At 38.3% G+C, this 23,846-nt stretch overlaps 2 protein-coding genes across 2 annotated transcripts in view; both read right to left on the bottom strand.

The window, feature by feature from the left end:
• Window positions 1-2,490, bottom strand: part of LOC105273905 (uncharacterized) — a 6,327-nt gene extending 3,837 nt beyond the window's left edge. The window contains exons 1-2 of the mRNA XM_011316619.1: window positions 2,334-2,490; window positions 2,147-2,227 (exon numbers count right to left, since the gene is read on the bottom strand). Of these exons, the coding sequence (XP_011314921.1) occupies window positions 2,147-2,227; window positions 2,334-2,348 (96 nt within the window). The 5' untranslated portion in view covers window positions 2,349-2,490. The remainder of the gene's footprint in view (window positions 1-2,146; window positions 2,228-2,333) is intronic.
• Window positions 2,491-13,619: 11,129 nt separating this feature from the next.
• Window positions 13,620-23,829, bottom strand: LOC105273903 (uncharacterized). The gene is made up of 5 exons (XM_011316613.1): window positions 23,710-23,829; window positions 17,945-18,304; window positions 16,907-17,027; window positions 16,657-16,829; window positions 13,620-15,059 (listed from the first exon to the last, which is right to left on the bottom strand). The coding sequence occupies exons 1-5, from the start codon at window positions 23,771-23,773 to the stop codon at window positions 14,977-14,979; spliced, it is 801 nt and encodes a 266-aa protein (XP_011314915.1). The 5' UTR covers window positions 23,774-23,829; the 3' UTR covers window positions 13,620-14,976.
• Window positions 23,830-23,846: the final 17 nt, after the last annotated feature.

Below are 23,846 nucleotides of genomic sequence, written 5' to 3'. Positions count from 1 at the left end.
TATATATATATATTGAGAGAGAGAGAGAGAGAGTTCTGTGCATAAAATGCACGTGTATATATATATATATATAAATCTGGAGTTCCTTTTGCTGGACCCTGGGGCACTTGCCAATGTTTATGCATCTCAAGTTTTGCTCCCTCGGGCTGTTTTCAATAGAGGAAAGTCCGGGATTACAGTTTGAATGTCAGACTAAATGGAAAAATCAGCGAAAGAGTTTCAAATGTTCTCATTAATTAGAACTCTTGTCAAACTCATGACCATTTAATCTCAACTATTTTTCCTTCTCATATGAGATTAAGTATCATGATTTGCGACAAAAAATGTGGGAAGTGGAGCGGCTTTCAACTCTCGACGAAATTCTTCAATTGAAAGTTCTTTTTATGGGATTCTAGGAGGAAAAAGATAAAACTGAGCTAAAAAATTGAGGGAAAATGGGTCCGGTAATTTTACGAATAGCTTGGATTAATAGTAGTTGGACTCATTTATTGACTTTGTGTTTCCATGCTCGGGTGGTTGCACCCGAAATTCTCACGGTTATCCAAACTTCACCTCATTTCATTCTCACTACTCCTAAGGCCAATCGTTCGGACTTGGTTAAAGTATAAAGCCATTCATGCTCGAGTTTCAAAACACCCAACTAGTTTATCCTAATTCCTGTTTATTAGCAATGAGTTTAATGTTATAAATTTAACGCTGGTACTTAGTTCAAGTTTCAAGAGCAGCTACCTGCTATACAAATTTCTGTGTCCGTTTTTAATGTTGATGGAAAGCGGTGAGTTTCACATCGTTTAATGTATATAGATTTGAAATTCAATCTATGCAATTCAATTTTTCGAGCATTTCAAATATGCCGAGAAAAATCGGAAACTCCACTAACAGGAATGTTGCGAATAAAAAGGGAACCCGCGCTTCTTTCATCCAATTGCAACTCGAGGACAAAAATGAGGAATAAGAGGAAAAGTTGGTAGAAAAGAGCCAACAGAGAGGTCACCGCGTAACATGTAGCTATAAAAAAAGTTCCCCGGAGGGCTTATCCTTCGTGCGGAAAGCCCAGATAGTTGGAGAAGTCTCACTCTGGAATTACGCGTATATAAAGCCTACAGACCTATAGATATATGTATATTTGGAAGGTATCCATCTAAGTGTAGGGACGAGTGTGGGTGACCGGAAGTGGCTGAAAGGATAATAAAATGAATAGTACGGAAGGAGCGAGAATATAATCCTATCGTTTCCTTCGCGCGAGGTGAAAAGACCGTGGAATCAGAAGAAGATTTGAGTGAATATCGATACATTAGGCTTATATAAAGCCGATCGGTATCCATATACGGATGATAAGGTGAAAAATAAAATGGCATACGCCCTCGACCTTCGGGCAAAGAAATCTCTAACCCAGATCTACTTGCAAGGCAATCTAGTCGTAACTGTTTTAGTTTTACCCGTCTCAGGTGCCTTTTCCTCATCGGTTGTGTCGACTGACTGAATAAGAGTACAAGAGTGCACACTTGGTACAAGTATGTATGCAGTCATGCCCACATACAGCGTGCATGTGATTGACGCCTGGGCACAGGGGGAGGTGGAGCGGCTTTCAACAACAACATCCATACGCACATCTCCGTCGTTTCGTGGTTAGTCAGATACGCCGACATTGTAACGGACTGAAAACCAGTTTTATAGAGAGAGAAAGAAAAAACTCAATGTCTATACGTGTGGAGGCAGCAGTTGTCTGCCAACGACGACCTGCATTTCACGCGCATCTCCCCTCGCTCATATTTTCTTAGACTCTGATACTCTCCCAAAGTCAATTCACACATGTGTAACACGATATGAATGTGTTTTTTATTTTTACTTTTTTTCTTTTTATTCATCTTCCAGTCTACAACCCTACCTCACTGTGTTTGAGTGAATTTCGCCAATATCATTAGGCTTGGGTTCGATGAAACAATCAACTGGTTATTTAATGCCTACTGGCTAATTAGCTTCAGCGAACAAAAGAGAATACAATAAAAGCCTTATAGTCTTACTAACGTTAAATAGGATGTATCATTATAATGGACTTGTACCTCAAATAGTTTAGACATGCAATTGTTTTCGGGTAATTTACCCGAAAACAATAAATCATTCAGTTGTTGCTTTAATTTTTTACCTTGCCATTTTCAGTGGCGGCAATATAGCTTGGCGATGGAATTGCGATGGCGGTTACTACCATCCATAAAATAACCACAATCTGCAATGAAATTGTAATGACTTTCATTAATAACAGAGCTTATTCCCTGAATTATCCCTGTTATCATCTCTCATTTGTATTATCTCTTGTAAAAAAATCAACTTACAGGACGAACCAGCATCCCTAATATGTGTCGGCTACAAAATTATGAAGCGACTTGCGATAAAAAAAGGGCAAACTTTTGTTACAACAAAAAATATCATCGGCAAAGACCTTTCTGATTATTTGCTGATGATATTTGAACACACACACTCGGTAGGAGAGAATCTGCAAACTGTAATGTTCGTTGGCTATTCACTCGACTTGACTCGCCAAAGCTCCAGTTATCCCCCACGCCCAATAGCCGCTAACCCCTCACCCATCTTACATGTACAAGAAGGCAATTTCCCTCGACAGAAATCAACTCGCTTCCCTTCCTTCTTTCATTAAAAACACAAGTATATACATGTCGGTACATTTTATATTTACCGATTGTTGACGCCATCCACTGGTTGGCCTGACCGCTGCACTGGCATGTGTACAGGTGCCACACAGAGTGAAAGGTAAGGGTAAGGTGATGGTTGACGAGCATCAAAGAGGGGAGAACACAAAGGGGAAGGAGAATTACAGAGTACATCGATGAGAAAGTGATAGAAATTGTATGAGTGAAAAGCATTGAAGGGGAGGGGTTGTTTACGTTTGTTCAAATTTTCGACGGATTCAATCTGTACAATGCACTCTCGAGATTATCTCTCCTGGAGATTTCGCTTGGATAAACATTAGAATAGGGAAAATCAGTGACACAGCGAGAGCCTTTCTTTTGTCCCACCGCGCAACGAAACGAGGTTTCATCTCTTACCGATGGCTCTCGATGGACCAGATATTTTTGCCCTCCAGCGATGAACCATTCACTCGTTTTCCTGTGCGTCTGCCTCCAGTCGATACGAAAGTGGCCCAACCTATAAACTTGCCAATTGCATTCCTTCATTATGGGCTTTGGTAAGACTTTTCGTGGAATTATTCCGATGCAGGTGAAACTGATAGGGTTATTTCAGCATTTTATTTTCTACGGGGATTAATCCATTATCGATAGTATTTCCAGTATCAAGTGTTTTGACCTATTTGCAGTTCAAATAATTTTAACAAAGTTATAATGAATTGCCTTAATACCAACTTCGAGATCAGTTCTCTCTCAATCGTATCGAAATAAACAACAATTATTATCATTATTATAACCCTAATGATAATTGATAAAATCCATTTTTACAAAAAAATGCACAATCAGAAAATCTAAACAGCGAAGAACCATATTACAGTAATAACACTGCACTGAGAGAAATTTTTGGTAAGAATTATTCTGACGATCGGCCAAAAATTATCACACTCAGGAGCGGTCCATCCATCGGGGGAGGCATGAGAATACTACGTGGACACTCGATATATTTATCAACTGTTTAATTATAATTCTTAATTATAAACTTAATTACAGAATTTGGAGGATGAAAGACAGCGGCGTGTTCATGCTTGAACCGAGTGTCAACGTCAATAATTTCCATAGGAGATGGATTGCCCCTCACGGTGAATGGTGCTGCTGTTGAGTGAGTAAACAATAATCATGCACAATGGTGTTGTAGTGGTCTTTAAATGTACCGACATGTGTTTCCAGAGGCCGATAACCGCTACGTCTTCGCCGTGGCCCTGGGTAATGCAAAGAGCGGTAAACAAATTTCAACCTACGGAGGAAACTATTCATCTCCCCAATACACGGTTGTCAGATTCGTGATCAGGAGGTCAAAAACTATCGGATATGATGTAATTCAATATAAAATTCCGAGGGGAAGGGGGGGGGGAGTAATAGACATTTACCAGGTAATTCTGTAGCAGTATCTTTTTGCCGCAATAATTTTCCTTCGTGTATACGGAACGATTTATTTAGTTGATTTTACGATTTTTGAATCGTAAAATTGCACGAGTAGAGTTAGAACGGTGCACCATAATAAAGGATTTGGCCGTTTTACGATTGTCAATCGTAATTTGAAAATAGAAAGAATAGCTCCAAATCAATTCCTTTTTTTTATTACATTGATGAAGAAAATTTCCAATTGTGTTGGAAGAAAAATGAAGTAAATTCCAGAGAATTGTGCCATCATAGAATATTAAAAGTGCAAATTCCGTTTCAAAAAAACCTAAAAATATCAGAAATATATGCGAGCATTCGCCGCGATAAATACCAATTTCACATCGTAAAAATAATGAATCGATAATCTCTTCCTTTTTAGAATACAAACACCAACTGTGATGGCTTGTCGTTGACAAAGCGCGACCGATATCTTTCGTCATGCGCCGAAACAATGAAACAAAAAACGCGAGCATGGAGCCTTCTGATTACTTTCTTATACCCCATTTGTAAACATCACTCGCGATTTTGTGAGCTCTGCAGCAGTTAATAACTTGGCTGTAAATATTTTTTCTCTCCTTTTTCGTAAAAAACAAAAAGTGTCAACTAATTATCAATTCCGGTTAATTGAAAATTTAAGTTATTCTTTTCCTGAATAACCGATAAAAACATGGATTCATTTTACTTTATTACTGCAACTTAATGAAATGAACATAGTATTTAATTCATTTCAGCTATCGGAAAAAAAAAATCAAATTTGAATCATAAAATTTGAGAAAGTAATTACATTCTCTCCTATTCTATTGACAAATTATTCAGATCCTACAAACATTTTTAAGAAATATGTACATCGAAATTTTCTTTCGCTTTTTTTTACGATTCCAATTCGTGATGTTTGGATAGAGAAATGTATTTAGAAAAAATCAACGTCCCAATTTCAGAAAAAAATTAACGTATATTTCCCGGAATTCACCATTTCATCCGCGGTTACGATGTTTAAATCATAATTTTTCTTATTAAAATCTTCCCGTGTAGATAATTTTTAATGAACGTTTCCGGATAATACTTGTTCTCATCTGAATGAAGATTGCCCCTATGGACGGATAAAAGTTATTGGATATCTGGATGATTTTCAATAATATCTGGATAAAAATTACTATTCCGGAAGGGTAAAAAATACTGACTTTACCTAAAATCCATTTATCACCCAAGATGCAGGCTCGCGAGTGATGTGGATATATTTCCGTCAACGATAAACAGCTATTTGCTCGAATTCTAATGCATATTTTGACACTTGGAAAAAATATATTAAAAGGTAATGAAATTCTCTTTAAAGTAAATTGTTGCATTTTTCATAGTTTTTTTTTCAATTAATAAAAGTTGAACATGAAAATATTTTCCTGTACCGATTCAATCATGTCGTGTATGGAGAAAAATTTCTCAAAACAATTTAATATTTTCACTGAAAATACTCGACCGGTTTTTCCATCAACTGGTAAAAGTGAAATTTCAATTTTATGTTGGATATATTTGTTATGAATAAAACAAAAAAATTGTAAGTCCCCCGGCCGTTGGAATAAATTGCGTTGTGCCAGCGTCGTACGGGTAAGGCTATGGGGGAAGGGGGGTTCTCTATTCTGCCTCTCACTTGCACGTATTGGGTTAAAGAGAAAGTTCACCATTCGGAAAGGTAAAAAGTTTCTCCTGTATCTGGGTAATTTTTGATGCCTAATATACATAAAAATTTATTAGAATTACATGGATAAAAATTACCAGAATATCGATCATTTTTATTATTGAGCCGTAATTGTTATCGAACTTTCGGATCAAATCGTCTGGAATGGTAATTTTTCAGCAACGATTGCTCTCAATGTGCCAATCGATGGAGAATTTAATCCTCCATCTAACGTGATCTTTTAGTATTAATTAGAGGATTAATTACGTGAGAAGCTATCATTTTTTGAGTGATGCATGGGCCATTGGGAACTCGTTTTTTTACCCCCATCATTTGCCCGTTTTCTGCCGCCGCAGAAGAGTACTAATGCATGGTGAGGACACCGGACTCACCATCGTGCGTCCGGCTGTCTCGCGCTGTTCCTCATTCATCCAACTGCGAACCCGAATAAGTTGAAAAGGCTCCTCGAAGATTGGATCGAAAATTTGCTTAGAATTCTACCCCCTCCTTTGGATTGAAGTTTGGACGTTAGGTTTTGAAATATCCTGTATATGTGGAACAAAAGGGTATTTTTTTTGCTCGAATGCTCCCTGTACCTACGATTATGTGATTTGAAAACAAAAATTACTTAATCTGACCACTTCGCTACAGAATTGGGGATTAGCGACAATCAAGCGGCAACCCAGGTAGGAATGAACGATGGGGAGAGGGTTCGACGAGGGTTCGGCGAAGGCTTGACAAGCCTGGGTTGAGGCTGGAATTGACCATGAGTAAAGCCTTTGTTGAGCCTTGGATCGTGACAGGGGGTAGAGCCTCGATCTCGAGGCTTGCCGAAGGCTTGAAACCCAGAGCTTTCCAAAGCTTTGAAAGGCAGAGACTGTCGGAGCCTCAAATATCAGTGCTTCTTCCCAGGTGGGAATTGACCATTGGTCCTAGCTGAGACCAAGCTTGAACCAAGCTTGATCCAAGCTTGATCCAATCGTTAACTAATCCTTTAATTTATCGAGAAATTATTGATCAAAATAATGAAAAAAAGTAAAATTATTATTTTGTTGTTACTAATACAAGTCAATTTCACCCCGATTTACCTATCCCTGATGAATGGATCATTGGAAAGAACTAATTAATTAACTCAAAAATTGACCGCCGCAACCGAGATTCGAACGCACGACCCTAACATTACGAAACCTACGCCTTATCACTTTTTTTTTTAACTACGCCTTACCACTAAGCTGACGCGCGCCTATGATTTATCATTTTCAATTGTACCTATGAAGTCTATGTCAACTTTGTAGAAATAATGTTGTTGAATAACGTTCTATTTGTGTAATGTAACCAACATCACGAACTATTTACTTAATTTACATTATTAACATAAGTTACTTTTTCTCGATCAACCCCCCGGCCCCCATTCCTCTGTGACTCCTAATCCTCATTACGAACATACGCACAAATTTGTTTTATCTGCAACGAATTGATTGTTCTTGTTATTATTATTTTTATTACTATTATTATTATTGTTTATAATAATCCTGAAGCGAGTCAGAGTTTACACAGGGTATTCCAAAGGATCTTAACTGGGCCTCAATGATTCATGCCTCGGTTGAGCCTAATGATAAGCTTAGTATGCTCAGCATCAGCGCGCTTAGACTGAACCGAGCATGTACTCAGTATGATATAAGTCATCCTCAAGAAACCAAAGCTGGTTCTAATCTGTTTCGAGCCTTGGACCAAGCAGCCTAAGGAGATTCAAAATATTAAGAAGGCCCATAACTCAGCTTCACTGGACGAGGCCTCAGCCAAGTCTGAATATAAGCTTAGGCTATTTAGGCCCAGTACGCTGACACTTACAGAAGCCTCAATTCACGTTGTTATGAACCATTCTTATCAAGACAAGAATGATTCGAGTCTGTGTCTAGGCTTGGACTGAGCAGCCTGAAGGGAGCCAGAATTATCCAAATGTATTCCAAGGGCTTTTAACGTAACCTCAATGGATAAAGCCTCGGCCAAGACTGAGTATAAACCTGGCCCGTCGAGGCTCATTGAGTTGATGTTTACATGAGCTTGTTATCAGCCTAATATATCCCACCCTCAACAAGTCAAGGTCAGTTCAGGCCTGTATTAATCCTCATATTGCCAAGCCTTGGTAAAACAAGCTTTGCAAAAGTTTGGCCGCATCGTCGAGCCTTTGAATTCCTACCTGGGAAATGAGCGAGAAACGGAGAAAATGAGGAAAACGTCAAAGGATGAAAAAAATTAAAAACTGAGTATTTTTGCGGGGCATTCCATTGCAATCGACGTAAACGAGGCATATAGGGATGGTTTTATGCCCCCCACATTATTCCATTGGCCAAATTATTGGTAAACTACTCGACCTCTGAGTATATTACGAATATCTCCTATCTACCGATAATTTATTACTCGATCTATCGTCAATCGGTTGCAACAGTTTCATAGAACATTTAATTCGAATTATCACCGCGCCCGTGTTCACAAAACCTGCACACAACGTCTTTATTCCACGCCCCCTACCGGGAGCAAAAAAATAAGTTTTAAGTCGAGAATAACGCGCAAAATCTCTCCCCAGATCATCAAATATTCAATTCACAAAGTTGGCGAAACCCAGGATCCTTAATGAAATAACGCCGGGAACAGCGAAGTGGGTCTACGGAACAAAAGGTGTGATTCATTCATTGGAACCGCAAAAGTGACAAAATGCTGGGACTGAAAAGAAAGAAAATACAGAAAACATTTCTATGGGTGGAAAGAAGATAATATTTGAAATTCCTGGCATTCGGTAAAGGACGGTAATGACAAGGACTAAAAATGAAGCCTTAGCACAAGACATGAAAAAATATGCGAGAATTACTGGCTACCTGAGTCCCAATAATCGAGCATCCTCGAAAATGATAACTCCGACGATGTGATACCACACGGTTGTTAAAAATGTTCCACAACGATATATAGCCCAAATTCACGTTTTAAATTTTTTTTGGCCAATTATGGATAGGATTGACGTGAAAAGATTTTTGCGTTGTGTCATTATTCAATGGCCCATGAAGTTTTGTGGTGGTGCGATCATTTTCATGCATTTTCTCTACAGTTTTGTGATTAAAAAGAAAAAGTTTAAAAAAAAACGCAGAAAAATGTTTGTGCCAACTTGAAACTTCGTGGGCCATTAAATACTAGCATAATCCAAAAAATTTTCATTCTTTTCACGTCAATTCCATAATGATTTCGCTAGAAAAATTGGAAAATGTATATTTCGGCTCAATATGGGTAGATTCAACAGCTAATGTTACATCCAGTTTTGAACAAATGATGACAACCAACCAACCAAGACGAGCCGGCACACAGGCAGGCAAACAGGAAAGTTGAAATTGACGGAGAGATTTCATGGAATCGTCTCTAATTGTCCGTCTCGATGGCTTATATGCTCTATACGATGAACGATAGCTCAACAGTTCCTTCACCAGTCTCGCTAACCCACGGCATTCTATTCTGTCTTAATATGAATAATTAATCGCCCAATTTTTAATGGAACTATTGTATTAAAGAATATGAAAAAAGATTATGTTTTTTCTTTACAAGCATTTTCTAACGTTATAATAATTTTGAGCATAAATTTTAGTACAAGCTTCTCAACTGTACAATGACCTGAAGTATTTATCCATTATGTAGATATTGATAGCCTAACACCGGCTTCCTGGTGTATGGATACGCCGATGACGTGGCCATTATCGCTAGGGGTAGGTTTCTCCGTGCCCTAAGAGATAGACTGAACTACTCTCTAAGAACAATGGTGGACTGGTGTAGGAGGACGAAACTCTCAGTTAACCCTGAGAAGACGTCAGCTATGATCTTCATTAGGAAATACAAAGTGATAAACCCGGAGCCGTTGAGGTTAGCGGGTGCAGAAATTGCCTATGCTACCTCATAGATGTACAGAAGTGTCCAGCTGGATGCCAAGCTCCACTAGAGGGAGCACATTGAGACAAAGATGGGCAAAACTTACGCCTTACTGTGGGCATGTAGAAAGGCCATGGGCAGAGACTGGGGCTTTAGCCTCAAGATCAGTGGATGGCTGTACAAGATGATTTTGCTGCCGCGGCTGATGTACGCAGCTGTAGTTTAGCGGCCGAGGGCGAAGAGGGTGGCGATAAGGAACCGGCTTAAGTGCCTACAGGGAAAATTCCGGAAGGCAGCGACTGGGGTTATGAAAACGACACCTACACGATTTCAAGAACGCCCTTGAAATCACCCTTGACCTGCCTCCACTCGCTCTTCTTGTAAGTAAGGTGAGTAAGGCAGAATCAACAGCCTATCGACTTCTGTACCAGGGGGAATGGATTCAAGCGGGAGCGGCATACGCCAAACTAGAAATTCTTGAGAAAAATCCCTGGAACTTGAGTCAAGATAAAATGACCAAGAAGTACCAAATCAGGAAGGCCTTTAAGACCTACATTCCTGAGAGGGAGAACTGGAAAACTGTAAAGGAAACACCAGGCACCAATGTTATGCACTGGTACACAGACGGCTCAGGATACAAAGGCTGCTTTGGAGCAGGACTGGTTGGGCCAGGAGAAAAATACAAACGCAGTTGGTCCTTGGGAAGAACGGCTGCTGTATTCCAAGCGGAAGTTCAGACAATCAAAAAGTGCTCAGAATTTCTGGTGTCCCGGATGACAACCAAAAAACATATATTTGTATGGTCAGACAGTCAGACCGTTATAAAAGCTCTCCTTAAACCCAGTGCTGATTCTAAGTTGGTCTGGGAAACCATGGAGAGCCTGCAGAAACTGGGGACCAACAACAAGGTAACCCTTGCCTGGATCGCAGGTCACGAAGACATCCATGGCAACGAAATGGCGGGCGGGCTGGCGAAGCAAGGGGCAACGAATGCCGACGAGGCTTCGCCAGTGGGAGTCCCCCAAGCCAGGGGTAAAAGCCATATAGAAGATAAATTAGGAAAGACAACAAGACCTGCAGGAAATCCAGGGCAATCATGTCTGACTCCGGCAAGAAAAGATCTAAACACCTACTGGCCATGGACAGGGAACGATTAGGCTGTTCACAGGACATGGCAGATTTAAAAAACACAGTTCTTCTGTTTTCAAGAGGACAGTTCATACATCTTGTGCGACTGTCCGGCATTAGCAGCGACGAGCTACGTTGGTGGGGCACTGCTTTCTCCACCGCTGGTCAAGTCGCGAGCAAGGAGGCAACAGATTTGTTAAGACTGGAAAAAAGCTGGGCTGGACATATAACACGAACCTCAAACAAACGGAGCTACAATAACTCTAACTTGAGTTCGATGGCATTGGAGAGACCAGTCCAACCCTCTGCGTTTATTAATCTCATCTCATCTAATCAAATATGATAATAATGAAAAACACTGACATCAATATTTTTATCTGATAATAAAAAGAAATCAGTTTATGACTGCCTTTCTTACATTGAATTGTTGCAGAATGAATATAATTATGATTGATTTCCAATGCTAATTAAAGCTCAAATTTTCCATGCCCGAGAAACTAGTAATAACCCTTGCATCTAATAATAATGATAGAAATCGTTGAACTTCACCAAAATTTGAACAGGACATTTGAATTTGTATTCTCAAATTCCGTCGTGATTTGATTTGCATGAAAATCAGAAAATCCATTAAAACATTAGAGCTAATAGGGAGAAAGCCATTGATGTGACCATGTAACTGTATAAGTTCCATATGCCCGGAAGGAATTAGTCATTATTATATTGTTGGTATCAATAATGTATTTAAACATTTCGAAACTCATTCGTTAGTATTAATAATACTATAATGGTGTTTTCTCAATATTCCCATATAATCAAAACGCTCTCGCTCCAATTTATCATTCTCATGACCTCTCCACATGCCCAATTACCTAGGGCTAATGAAATTTGGTATCGTTAATTAATTCTCGCACATATCCCGATTTCCTCCCAACACTCAAGTGCCTAGATAAAATCTTAGAAATTTACCACAAGCTCCACGGCTCCTAGTATAGTGCAATGATTGCGTTCCTGAATTTGTAAAGCTTTTGGGGCTCCTTAATAACTCCAGGTTTCCTTCTGCTCACACCACCTCTTCGAGGGATTATTCCAACTTTACTGCTGCTGGCATGCCATTCTCAGTTGGGTAGAGTGCATATCGGCCAATTTTGTTAGGTGAACCCGAGTGGAAGTGAAGAGAAAGAGAGGGGAAGGGGTTAGTCAAATTCAATTTCATTTGCAGCACGGTTTGGATTTAATGACAAAAAGGAGTTAAAAAATCTCGAATTGCCCAGCGGTAAAGTGATAGCGATGTTGTGAATTGTAAAAAGCCTAATGGTCAATGAACATAGGTTTTTTGATCAAGTTAAAAATTGGGATAGATGGGAATGCAATGAGGCAAACACTGCAGGTGAAATACCAGTTGGCTTTGAACATTCCCGTATTTTTCATATTCTTCTAGTTAATTGGAAAGTAAATTCGAAATTTGTACATATAGAATGTCTGCGTAACGATTTAATTCAATTTTAAAAATGATTCCCGTTATACTTATTAGTCTATTGTTGGATTACAGTTTTTTATTAAGAGATTAAGCATCGTCTGATATCCCCATGGGATTTTTATTACTGCATTAATTAAGCACTCACATCATTAGGTAATGAATTATCTACACGCCGGGAGCAAATGTGATAAGGTACTGATACTTTATTATTCAAATCGTATATAGAGAGGGGCGTCGTGGGAGTAAAGAACGTCGATGGATGCATCTATTCTGTCGCACACAAAGGACTAGATTTTATGCTCAGTACGCATGCGATTGCTATGTGCAAGATGGGCCACACCGTCGGTGGCGTGAACCGTCAGGAGAAAATGCATCGCCTAAATCCAACGGTCTCCGATATTTATCGTTGACTATATAAATTACCCCCGGGAGTCTCTCTAAAGTTTGCATGTGGTTTTCATGCAGGGCCAGCGGGAAACAGACGTCAGGAGAATGGGAAAGAGGTGGAATACTCGCAAAAAGCTCCCTTTCAGGGTAGCAGACAGGCTGGGTAGACATTTTCAGCTTTTACCCCTGAGGCAGACCCTAGCGCATGGATAAATTCGTCCAGTCGCTTCGCGGACGCATTTAAAACAAGTGAAGGATATGCTTGAACTAAAGGAACTGATATCAACGGGGCTTTCCTCTTTCATGGTTATTTTCACAAAATTATTCATTGATAGGAAAGTGTATTATGAATTCCACCCGAGGCTCACAGCATAAATAATGAGATAAATTTATTAAACCGGACTTAATCCACCTCACTCATTCTTACAGATAAACTTATGTCTCAAAAACTTTTCAATTACTCCACCTGAGTACTCCATCTCTAATAAATTTAATGCGGCTGATATGCACGGTCCATTGCTTCGTTATGAATGTCAATAAATTTTGCCGCATTCTCGTTGGTGGAGAGCATATTAATTGAAAGATATTTATCGTTGGGTTTCCTTCGAAAGAATGATTATTTGAGTCCCTTTCCGGAAATCGCTGTGGGAAGAACGAATACTGGCAGAGTTTTCAAATGCAAATTAATTCCTAAAAGCAATTTGAGGAAGACTCACCTGTGCGTCAAGCTGCGGAAACCTTCAATAATGAATGAAAGTGAGTTTCACTCAAACTCTATTATTAGGGGTACATTACGACGGATAAAAGAGAAGAAAAAAGTTTTGTCGATTTGGACGAAATACACTAGCACATATATCTCATCCAATAAATAAATAAATACAATGAATAGACACAAGGGACAATTTATTACTTGATCAAAAATCTAGAAGCCGTGAAACAATATTTTATCAACATTCCGTTTATTTCCAGTGAAATATATGACAATTTTTACACCGATTATGCTCTATATCTTATTATTTTCTTCCACTCAACCATAAATTTATAATTGTCCCATTGTTATCAGTTTAAAATGATGAACTGAAACAGTTACAAAAATGTGAGAGAACTTTATGGATTCATCACTTCATTCGATCTCTCATCATTCGAAATAGGTATTCTATTTAATATATTCGTTTTTTTTACATAAAAATTTATTAGAGTTTCTATAATATCGATAATACAGGAATAATTTATAAACACGTACGATCGTCCGGGGCTTGTGCTGAAGAGGTCCCAAATATTGTAAATTTCATACTGGCAGTTTCACTTGCAGCACCCAGACTATCGCTATAGATTTGCCAGTCAGTGAGAGCCCAACCTTCTTCCCATATAACTCGACTACTTCAATGTCAATGAATAAATTCACCTTTCCTAATACTGAGTGAATGTACGATGTTCAAGGTAGTCTATGTTGAGGGAAAGAGAGTAGTAAATTTTTCACTGACTCACCAATGGTCATAGTCACTGTATCACAGCAGTATTGCAGTTGTTGCCATCTTTCTTTAGCTACTATCTCTCCCACTTCTCCTCCCCTTCGCCCCCTTTTTTTCAGTGCTAATGATTTTTTTTCGCGTGGTCTGCATTCCCTTTTTCATGCTATCACTGCGACCTACATCTTCAACTCTTCCACTCGTTATTACTCATTTTTATTATTATTTTTATTCTCCCGGACGTATTTCGCTTACACTAAATCCCATTTCTTCAATTATTTTCATTTATTTTCGCTTCCGATGTACACATAATTGTTACTGTAGCTCAAGTTTTATTTCGCAAAAATGAAAGGATAATTTATCACATTGAATGCCAAAAACATCCCATGCATATCTATTGTGAATTGGTAAAAAGCACAAAATTTAGTACCGAATGATGAACATTTGTGGATTAAAATTTATACCCTATCGTGAATTTTAAATACCGGATGAACAAAAAGTTTTCTATTCACAGTACCTTCCGCTCCACTTAACTCTCAACGATATTTCCGTTTACTCGCAAAGTACCCTGTTATTATTTAATGAATTACGTATCATCAAACTATGACATTTTTGCACAAAGAAGTGTGTACAAGACGAATGATATAGGGAGAGATTTTTTCAACGTGAATAGCAAAATATTTGACGCAGGGTGTAGGGAATACATTTAGTTGCGATCTATTCTTCTGGTTCATTCCTCCCGAATTTCAGATGGTTACTCCGCCGTTTGCTATTTCATTTCCTCGATATTCGATAATAGTTCATGTATTTGTCGCTCTTGATTCTTCTTCAATAATGGAATATCGCTGTGATGACGATAAAGAAAAAGATAGTAAACGATGTCATGAGTGATAAGCGGAGGCCGTCAGTGCCTGAAAATAGAACCACAATTCAAATGAATATAATAATATTATGAATTGGATTTTTCAAGATTTTTTTATCTTTCGAAGACAATTTTCCTCTCAGTCCACGGACTTTGTTCATTTATTTCCTTTTTTTCTGGTACAGCAGTTCGTAGAGTATATACATTTTCTTCCTCGTGTAATTTCAATGAGAAAGAAATCGAAGGGAAAGAAGAAAAAAAAAAGCTGAGTTAAAGTTGAGTTCACTGCGCTTAAAAGGAGACCGCAGTGAAATTTGATAGTCTTCAAATATTGTAGAGCCGGTCATAAAAATTTGTAGTCCTAGGTGCAAGTAACAAAAAATGAAAAAAAATCCAACTTCAAAATATTAGGAAGATGGCGAAGGATTAAAACTGGTGTTAATCGCCACAAAACCCCATTTTTCATTTCAACCAAATTGATACGAGATAATCGATCACCTTTCACAAATATTTTAATCTTAAACATTCATCGTTTTGTGAATTGATTTGAAAAAATTACCACAAATTTAATATTTTTATTCTCTAGTTGAATTATACATATATGGTGCATAGGTATTTACTCTTCTTCGAAAAGTCTTCCTGTTAGAGTGATGGATTTTTTGATAAAGTTGATATTTTTTCTCATGGAGAAATGGGAAATATTTCAATATAAGCTGAAATAGGTATAGTGGATCCATTGAAACGCACGACCATTTGCGAAAAAATGGAAGAAAGGTGGAAAAATGTTGAAAAATTGTAGGTTTGAAAGAGTCATCACTAGCCTTCGTTATCCCACACATTGAGGGGTTATTGAGCTTGCGTTGAGCACCAATGATCACCGCAAAGTTTTTCATCCTGCGGGAAATATACTGCACAGCTCCCGCAGCGCTTGTATCACTTATTGCTAGCCCACCTGGTATGTAATGCCTCCAGTCCAGAAATGACCGTGCTCATGACGTAATGAAAAAAAGCATGGAGAAATTGCTACCGTGAATGAAATGAAAGAAGCAAGCGAAAAAAAAAGACAATATCCAATATTAGGTGATAACTGAAGACCAACACAACAAGACCAACGCTATTTTCATGGGAAATTTACAATCTAACTATAATATTGAGAGAAATTGTCATGTAGATTTTACTATTTTTTCTTTCGCTGTTACTCTGACGTAGATACGCTTGCGACCGTTGAGACGATGACCGTCCATCTTCTTAAGGTACAACGAAGATTTATCGCTTTCCCTGGCAATTTTCACTCGGTAGATTCTTTATATGTTACCTCGCGTCTCCAAGGGGTTGGTTAAAGAATCGTGAGATAGCAATATTTCGTCCTCGCCAGTGAAAGAAAACAATAAAAACATTTCTCATCCCTAATAGACGCTTTTGCCAATGACGAAATTAGAGATGTGGGAATTTAAAATGGGATGCAAGAAAAACTTTAAACGTAGTTGAAATGCATACTTTTTCGTGTTGAATATACATGGACGGGCTCCATTTATATTTCAATTTGGGTTACAATATACAGCAATAAAAATAGTGGTAAGAATATTTCCTATCTTTCATATATAATGGAATATTCTACATAATTAAGTTCCAGCGATGTCACTCACCATTGTAGACGTATTCACGTATTGATGTATAATTCGCAGCAGCAATATGGATTTCACATTGAAATTTTGTCGGTAGATTCATGTTTTCCATTGGAATAACAGCCGACACGCCGATATCGTAACGGCCATCCTTCTTTTTATTGTGATACTCTTTCTGTTCCTTGATTGTTCGACTAAAAGTGAATTAAAAGTGAACCAATTCAATCTGTATGAATTTATACACCGTATCTATACATGCAATATTCCTCACTTGTCCTGTCGAATTGTTATAATTGGAAGGGGATAGACACTTTCAGCCAAGCACGTAACAGACAGCTGTTTCGTTTCATCATTGGAAATTGGCTCTGCTATTCGTAGTAATTGCTCGGGTGCTGCAAATGTTTAAATTCCAAATATAAAAGATCTCTTCAAATTTTCCAAATTTTCCTTTCAGATTTTCCAATATCCAATCCAATGATCCATCTGTATTTGGATCACGCCAACGGTTACAATAATTATATATTCGAAACAATAGCTCTTTTCACTTGATAATATGTCCTGCAGAATGCCAAAAGTATATCTTGGTCGACTGTTGCTATACAATTTAATGGGTCTAATTATCTTGCAACCAACAAAAGACTTGAAAATTCTCGACTACACTAAAGGAGACCTGAGGTTAACCATATATTTCAGATTTTCGGAATGTACTACCCATGGTACCAATGTAATATCCCAGTATAGCGTATACAAAGGATTTTTATTCACGAACTTTTATTGTCAACGTTCGGAAAAAATTTCTAATACCGCGATCTTCCATGGGGGCATGTCAAATTCTTTAAAAGTACTTAAGCGAGCATGACACATTTGGGAAAGAGTAAAGCGAATGGCACTGAGGGAGAAGATATACATGGGGTATGTGAGAGCGTGTCTTCTTTTGGCTTTTCCCAATCGATGCAAACCCATTTCATAAAGCTTCGTGTTATTACTATATATTCCCGTACAATACCGGCACTTACTACTATGCTAGACATTCTGTCGTGTGTATTGAATTATGTCGCCTGACTACATCCGACTTCCACTACTAGCCTATCCCTCGTATCTGTCCTGCACGGTCTCACTCTACTCTGGCTGTGCACTCAGCTCTCCGAAAAATGGAAAATCCGTTTTTTTATTTTCTATTATTATTTTTTCACCAATCGTTATGTTCCTGGTCCGCTTTTTTTCCTTTAGTTTCATTGAAATGTTCATACCGATGAGAGTGCATTTTAACCCAAATTTCACAGTACATGAAAGTAAAATGAATACTCACAGTACACCAGCATCTCTCCCTGCGCTTCGTCCTCATCTTCCTGGCACGATATACTACACCTAACCTTTCCAGACAACTCATGACTGGGTCTAACGAGCTTCACCGCTCTGTACTCCATATCTAGATCATCACTTGCCCTGTAGGATGCATCAACGTACTGTTGATACTCGTCGGCACCGAGTGGAGCACGTCCGTAGATCCATTGGTACAGGATGTCTTCATTGATGTACCATTTAACTACGAGAGCTCGATTCGTTGAGCTGCCCATATTGTATTGACAGTCAAGGATGATTGGCTCTTCCGTACCTGCTCGGACTACACTCGGGATCTCAACTTTTGTTATTTTGATTGGCTCCGTCTCTGCAAAAATAACACGGCTTTTCTCCATCATTCTCATCTCCTCTATCTGCCATCACATCCTCCAGATAAACATCAAATCACAACAAGGCTCGTTTCTCATTTTAACAGTTTTTATTGCAGAATTTTCGATTTTGATTGAATTTTACAAGTGGTTATCGCCCCAGGCTCATCTCCCAGACAGGTGTAAGTAGTCAATATAGGAATATGGTTTTTCTCTTTTCAATTGCACCACAGAAGCCCAAAAAAAACATAAGTAGCATAATGCATAAATTATATTTTCATTTCGATGCCATGGGGCGGATGTTCTTTAAAAAAACAGCAGTTAAATAAGAAAACCGAAGAAATAGAAATAATTATATAAGCAAAGAAAGTATTGCATAACTATCGAAGATGATTGAAAGTCATTTGAAAAATTTAATCACGAATCGGCAGAATTGTGGGAGAAGACTCGGACTCTCTCCATCATGAGTCTATTTAATCTCCACCTTGCCACTTGCTCCGAATAGTTACTCAAGTTCCACCTCATCAAATATACTCTATTCAATGCTTGGCTTTGAACTAACTATTCTCAATGTGTAAACAAGGGGAAAAAATAAAATTACCAATGCAAATGAGTACACAAAGCAGTATGACCACTTTGAAGCTTCGAGTTTGAAGCGTTTCAAACATTGCTATAGAAATTTCAATCGCTTTCGTGTGAATGGAAGAAAAGCATGTAGTTGAAGGTGTATCGTGAGGGAATAAGTTTAGAGTTCAATATATACAGTCGACATGGAGCCCCGTTGAATTTCACATTGGTTCCCTTGAGGCCTCATCGCTCTGGGTACATGCACGCTCCCCCGTGTACTCTAGCCTACCATGTGTTGCCTGTCTGACAAGTCAAACAAATGGAAAAAAGCCCGTTCGCGCGTACACACAAACGGTTTAAAACCCGAGGAGCATTTCCATTCATTTTCTTTTTTTCACCTTATGTTCAACCCCACACTTGGCGTTTTTTTCTTTCAATTTTTCTATAACCACTGCTGGGCCCAACCCATCCATCTGCAATATGTTGCCTCAAGAAGTAATATTATAATGGTTTGCGTGCGAATCGACTAATATCACGATGGGGGTGCAGAGCAGGGGTTAACACGATTCATATTCCCGAGCGTATGAAAATATGCCTATATGTGTCGTAACGAGCAACTACCTTGCAATCGATACAATTAAGTCATTATACATTCTTGAAATAGAGACAACCGGTCAATTGGTCGATTGAAATGGAGTAGCTATCAATGTGTTGATACGTGTGGCTTTTTGAGATTCAAACGAACGAGAAGACTCGCGAGGCGAAGCAACAACGTCGAGGGAAAACCAGCACTGCACAGCACCACACCGGATAGGTTGGAGAAAAACAAATTCTGCTCATTCTCTGATGTTCTTTTTTCTCCTGCATTATACGAGCCACATGGCAGTTTTGTGTATGTTTATCCCAGCAGTGGGGGGCGCTCACGCTCTTATTTGATTTCACAATTTTTTCAGTGCGTACGTGAAATGCTCGACAAGATCAAAGGATTTGTACATGGTGCCTCAGAACCCCTATAAAGGGCAAAGAACTTGGAAGGTGCAGACGAGGAGCCAACACAAAAATATATATTCACATGCATGGAGGTTGAGTAGAGGGTTGGTTTCTCTGTGTTGCTCGTCACTGTTGGCGGCTCTCGACGATCCTGTCAAGAGTGTGCCTCGCTGCAGGCGGTAAGTGGAAAAACGCAGGGGATATTTAAGCATCAAACTACCACTACCACTACCACCTTCCCTTCTCTTAAACCCTTCAACCTTCTTTGCCTCAGTGTCAGAAGCCTCAAGGTCTTTTAAATAGGACCACTCCACCAACAGCTATACTACTACTGTACGGCTACTGCCTGTCGAATTGTGGAGCAACGGGTTCTTCGAGGGGTATGTGGTGACGGAGGGATATACACCTTGTTCTAAGTGTGAAACGAGGTATGAAAGCCGACCGAACAGAGAAACTGAAAAGTGGATGTAATGTAATGGTGTGTGTTTTGTATGTATATTTTCATCCATGCGCACCATGGATATTCAAGTCAAAGCTCATATTAATACAGCCCACTCGGCTCCGAAAGGGTAAACCTGACGTTTGATGCAGCATCCACAACCCGCTGAGATTCTCGGCACAGTTTTCGTTCCCTTTCCTTTTTCCCCTCTTTCATCGAATTATATGGTTGTACGCGGTTTTTAACGCTCCAGAGTACCTTGCAATGAGCTTCACCTAATTTGATTTAATTACCGCTGGGTCAAAGAAAATCGCCTCTTCAGCAATATGATTATGATAGCATGGTAAGAGTGCTGCGCTGCAACGTATTTTGTAATTTACTTTCAAGTGGGAAAAGTTAACACGTCGTTTGTGGTAATGGCGGATTAAGTGAGAGATTTTTCAAAGGAGTAGGGTCATATGGAAATGTCGGTAATTATGAAGTAAAGGTGTTTTTGATGAATTGTTGAAATTTAGGAAATCGATAGGGATAGGAGCGGAGTAGTGGAAGTATGGAATAATGCTTTCAGCAATTATAGATGTTTGTGGAGAAAATTTAAAATGATTGGAGGGATTCACCGAAGAGGACCAACAGAAGAATATCCCCAATTTTAGCTGGAAAATGGGATAAGAATCATAGAAGATTAAAAATATGATAGGAGTTATTGGATATTGCAGTGCTCGGTGAAGAATAAAAACTGAGATTGGCATCAAAAACTAAAATTATTTGCAGAGCAAATTGGAAACCATTGAAAAGCTTTCCTACTGACTGAAATCTCATACTTTTCTTTTCATTTGATATGAAGAGAAAATCTTAGTGCTAAAAAAATCTACTATATGATTTTTAAACAAGTGGAGAATTGCTTTTTGATTACATATGGTATAGTTATTTTTGCTGATAAATTGGCAATATACTTGCGAGTGGTCATCTGAAAAGTTATACTAACATATTATACATAATTACAGTAATTATCTCCTCATTTCAACAGTCTAGCATCTATCACGAAAACCAAGTATATGTCGGTTATCAGGGACAAATTTATTAGAATTTGAGTGGACCGTAAAATAGCTCGAAGCTGGTTAAACAAATTTTTGGGAATATTTATTTAAAGCGAATGGAATAATAATAATTGTTATACTTGATACCTCCAATACCTCCAACTATTTTCGCTGGACGGAAAAGTCATAAGAGAAGAAATGTGTATTTAAATTAGGTGAATATCTTTCGTCCGTAACTATTTTCCCTGTTTCCAATTTGTTGCGCCATATAATCGTTTACACAATGAAATTATTTCAAACTAATGGATCGGATCGTGAATTATTAAAACCATCTTCAAACCAATATGAGATTTGGATTAAGCAACATTATGAATGTAGAGATCAGTAATCAAATGTAATTTCCTTCAAGATGGAAATACCAATGTAGTGAACTTGTATGTTTGAAATGGCTTAAAATGACTGTTCGAAAGGCTAAGATCTCTAGACAAGATCCAGACCGAAAATTTATTTTCTATAGCTATCGTCTTGAAAATTGAATAGAATGGCTTCTAGTATATTTCTTTCTGTATATAGCACCAGTTACTAATTCACTTGAAGTCTGTCAGAAAAAGGCAGGTAGTATTGAGACATGAGGAACTATGGATTGAAACTCCGATAGAAATATCTGGAGTTAAAGCCATGCGAACATGAGCAAAGTTACTTTAGAGCAAGGATGGTCACAGAAAGCGTCAACAAATGAAAGTATTTGTGGAGAAAATGAAGGAAGTAAACTATTTGTCAAATCCAATAAACATGTGATTTTTCTCTTCTTTTTCGCTTGCACTGACATGCTCATGCACATTGTGCTTGCTTCGTGTGTTCAGGTCTAACGGTCTCTTACGCCACTGGGGTACGCTGAAATTGAATTTCAAGGGTACCAGAGGAGTTGAATTAATCGGTGTGTCCGGTGTGACCCAGAGCTCCGTGCTCTACGATTCTCAATTTGTATATCTAAGTTTCAAGTGTACACTAATGGATTTTCATGTTAACCAATTTCATGGTTTTCATAGTAGTTTGTAAATTGTCAGATGAGCGCATCAAATTATTATGTAAATGTCGAAAGTTTTAGTTAATTTACCTGTGATTAATTAACAATATTATTTTGTGGCCGAGACTCTCGTAAATAATTGAAAAAATTGCCCTTTTTTACTGCGAAATTGATTTTTAAGCTCATTAAACTGGGCAAGTTAGTAGAATCTAATTCTAGGAATTTTTCTAGAGAAAATTTACCAGCGTAGCATTAATCTCATTTTTAATCTCTCCGGGGCTATTTTTAAGGCATCTAATGTTCAATAAAACTAGAATTATGAGGAAATTTTTCACATAATTTCTTTCTCCTTAATTTTAGGAACGAGCAGCGGATGCTATGATTCAAAGGATGGAAATTCCTTGGGAAAAGTAACTTTGGGGTTTTTCTTTCGACTGATTTATTGGTGGATCTCTGGAGAATATTTTCCCGTGAAGTAAAGGAAATATTATAATGATCGCACAGTTAAAGCGGAACATTCGATAAGTGTATGTATGACTGCCCCGTAGAGACTTGAAAAATCGTTGGGGCTAGTCAACCGCATCTATATAAATCGTCGTCGATGAACCACAACCACGGTTCTCTTCACCCACAAAACTCACGTGAATGGTTGTGATGAAAGCTATATTTTCACAGATTTTTTCTTTTTGCTATTTCCATATTTACCATTTCCTATCGGGTTTTATTTCAACCGGGCACTCAGCAATGGCAGGGAAACATCGGAATTTCCATCAAGCAAATTGACCATTCTGCGATCAAATTATTTGGTTTATTGAAGGTTATCTTAATATATCAGAATTCCACTATTCGAGTTTCAAGTTGTGCAGTATAAAAGGCATTTTTTTCGTCCGTAGTTTATTGCCGCTAGCCCAACAATGATAATCAAGTGTCACACAACGGAAGGGGCAATTTAAGAGGGCAATCAAAAGACCAATGAACACACGTGGGGCATCTCCCATTTGCCATACGCTATCATCACAATGTCTGTCTCAGCATCAATAAATATTATAAATATCAATCAAATAATTTTATAACCGTGAATCATATTTTGCACCTTCAGATGGCTGAGTAAATCTGAAGGTCGAAACTTCGAAATTCATTCCTGATACCTGTTCTACTAATGTCTGAATGGTAATTCATATAATTCCGAGATATCGAAAATAGAATGTTGTCGATATTATGGCTATTCAAATTGCAAAGTAATCGAAATAATACAAAATATTCAAAATAACAGCATTTGCATTGAAGGTCGTATATTAGAAATGGCCAAATGATAATAAAGTTGTATATAATGCCTTTTAATACCTTTTAATAGGAGTCCAATGAAAAAAAATGCATAAATAATGTTGATTAGGCGTTGTCCATCCATAACGACACAATACTATTGGCTATAGTCGGTAAATTTTAAATCACAATATCCAACGAAGAGGTCCTTGTGATGG

The sequence above is a fragment of the Fopius arisanus genome, unplaced genomic scaffold (genome assembly GCF_000806365.1).
Source record: "Fopius arisanus strain USDA-PBARC FA_bdor unplaced genomic scaffold, ASM80636v1 scaffold00008, whole genome shotgun sequence".
Taxonomy (NCBI): domain Eukaryota; kingdom Metazoa; phylum Arthropoda; class Insecta; order Hymenoptera; family Braconidae; genus Fopius; species Fopius arisanus.
This window is presented reverse-complemented; position numbering and strand designations above follow the sequence as displayed.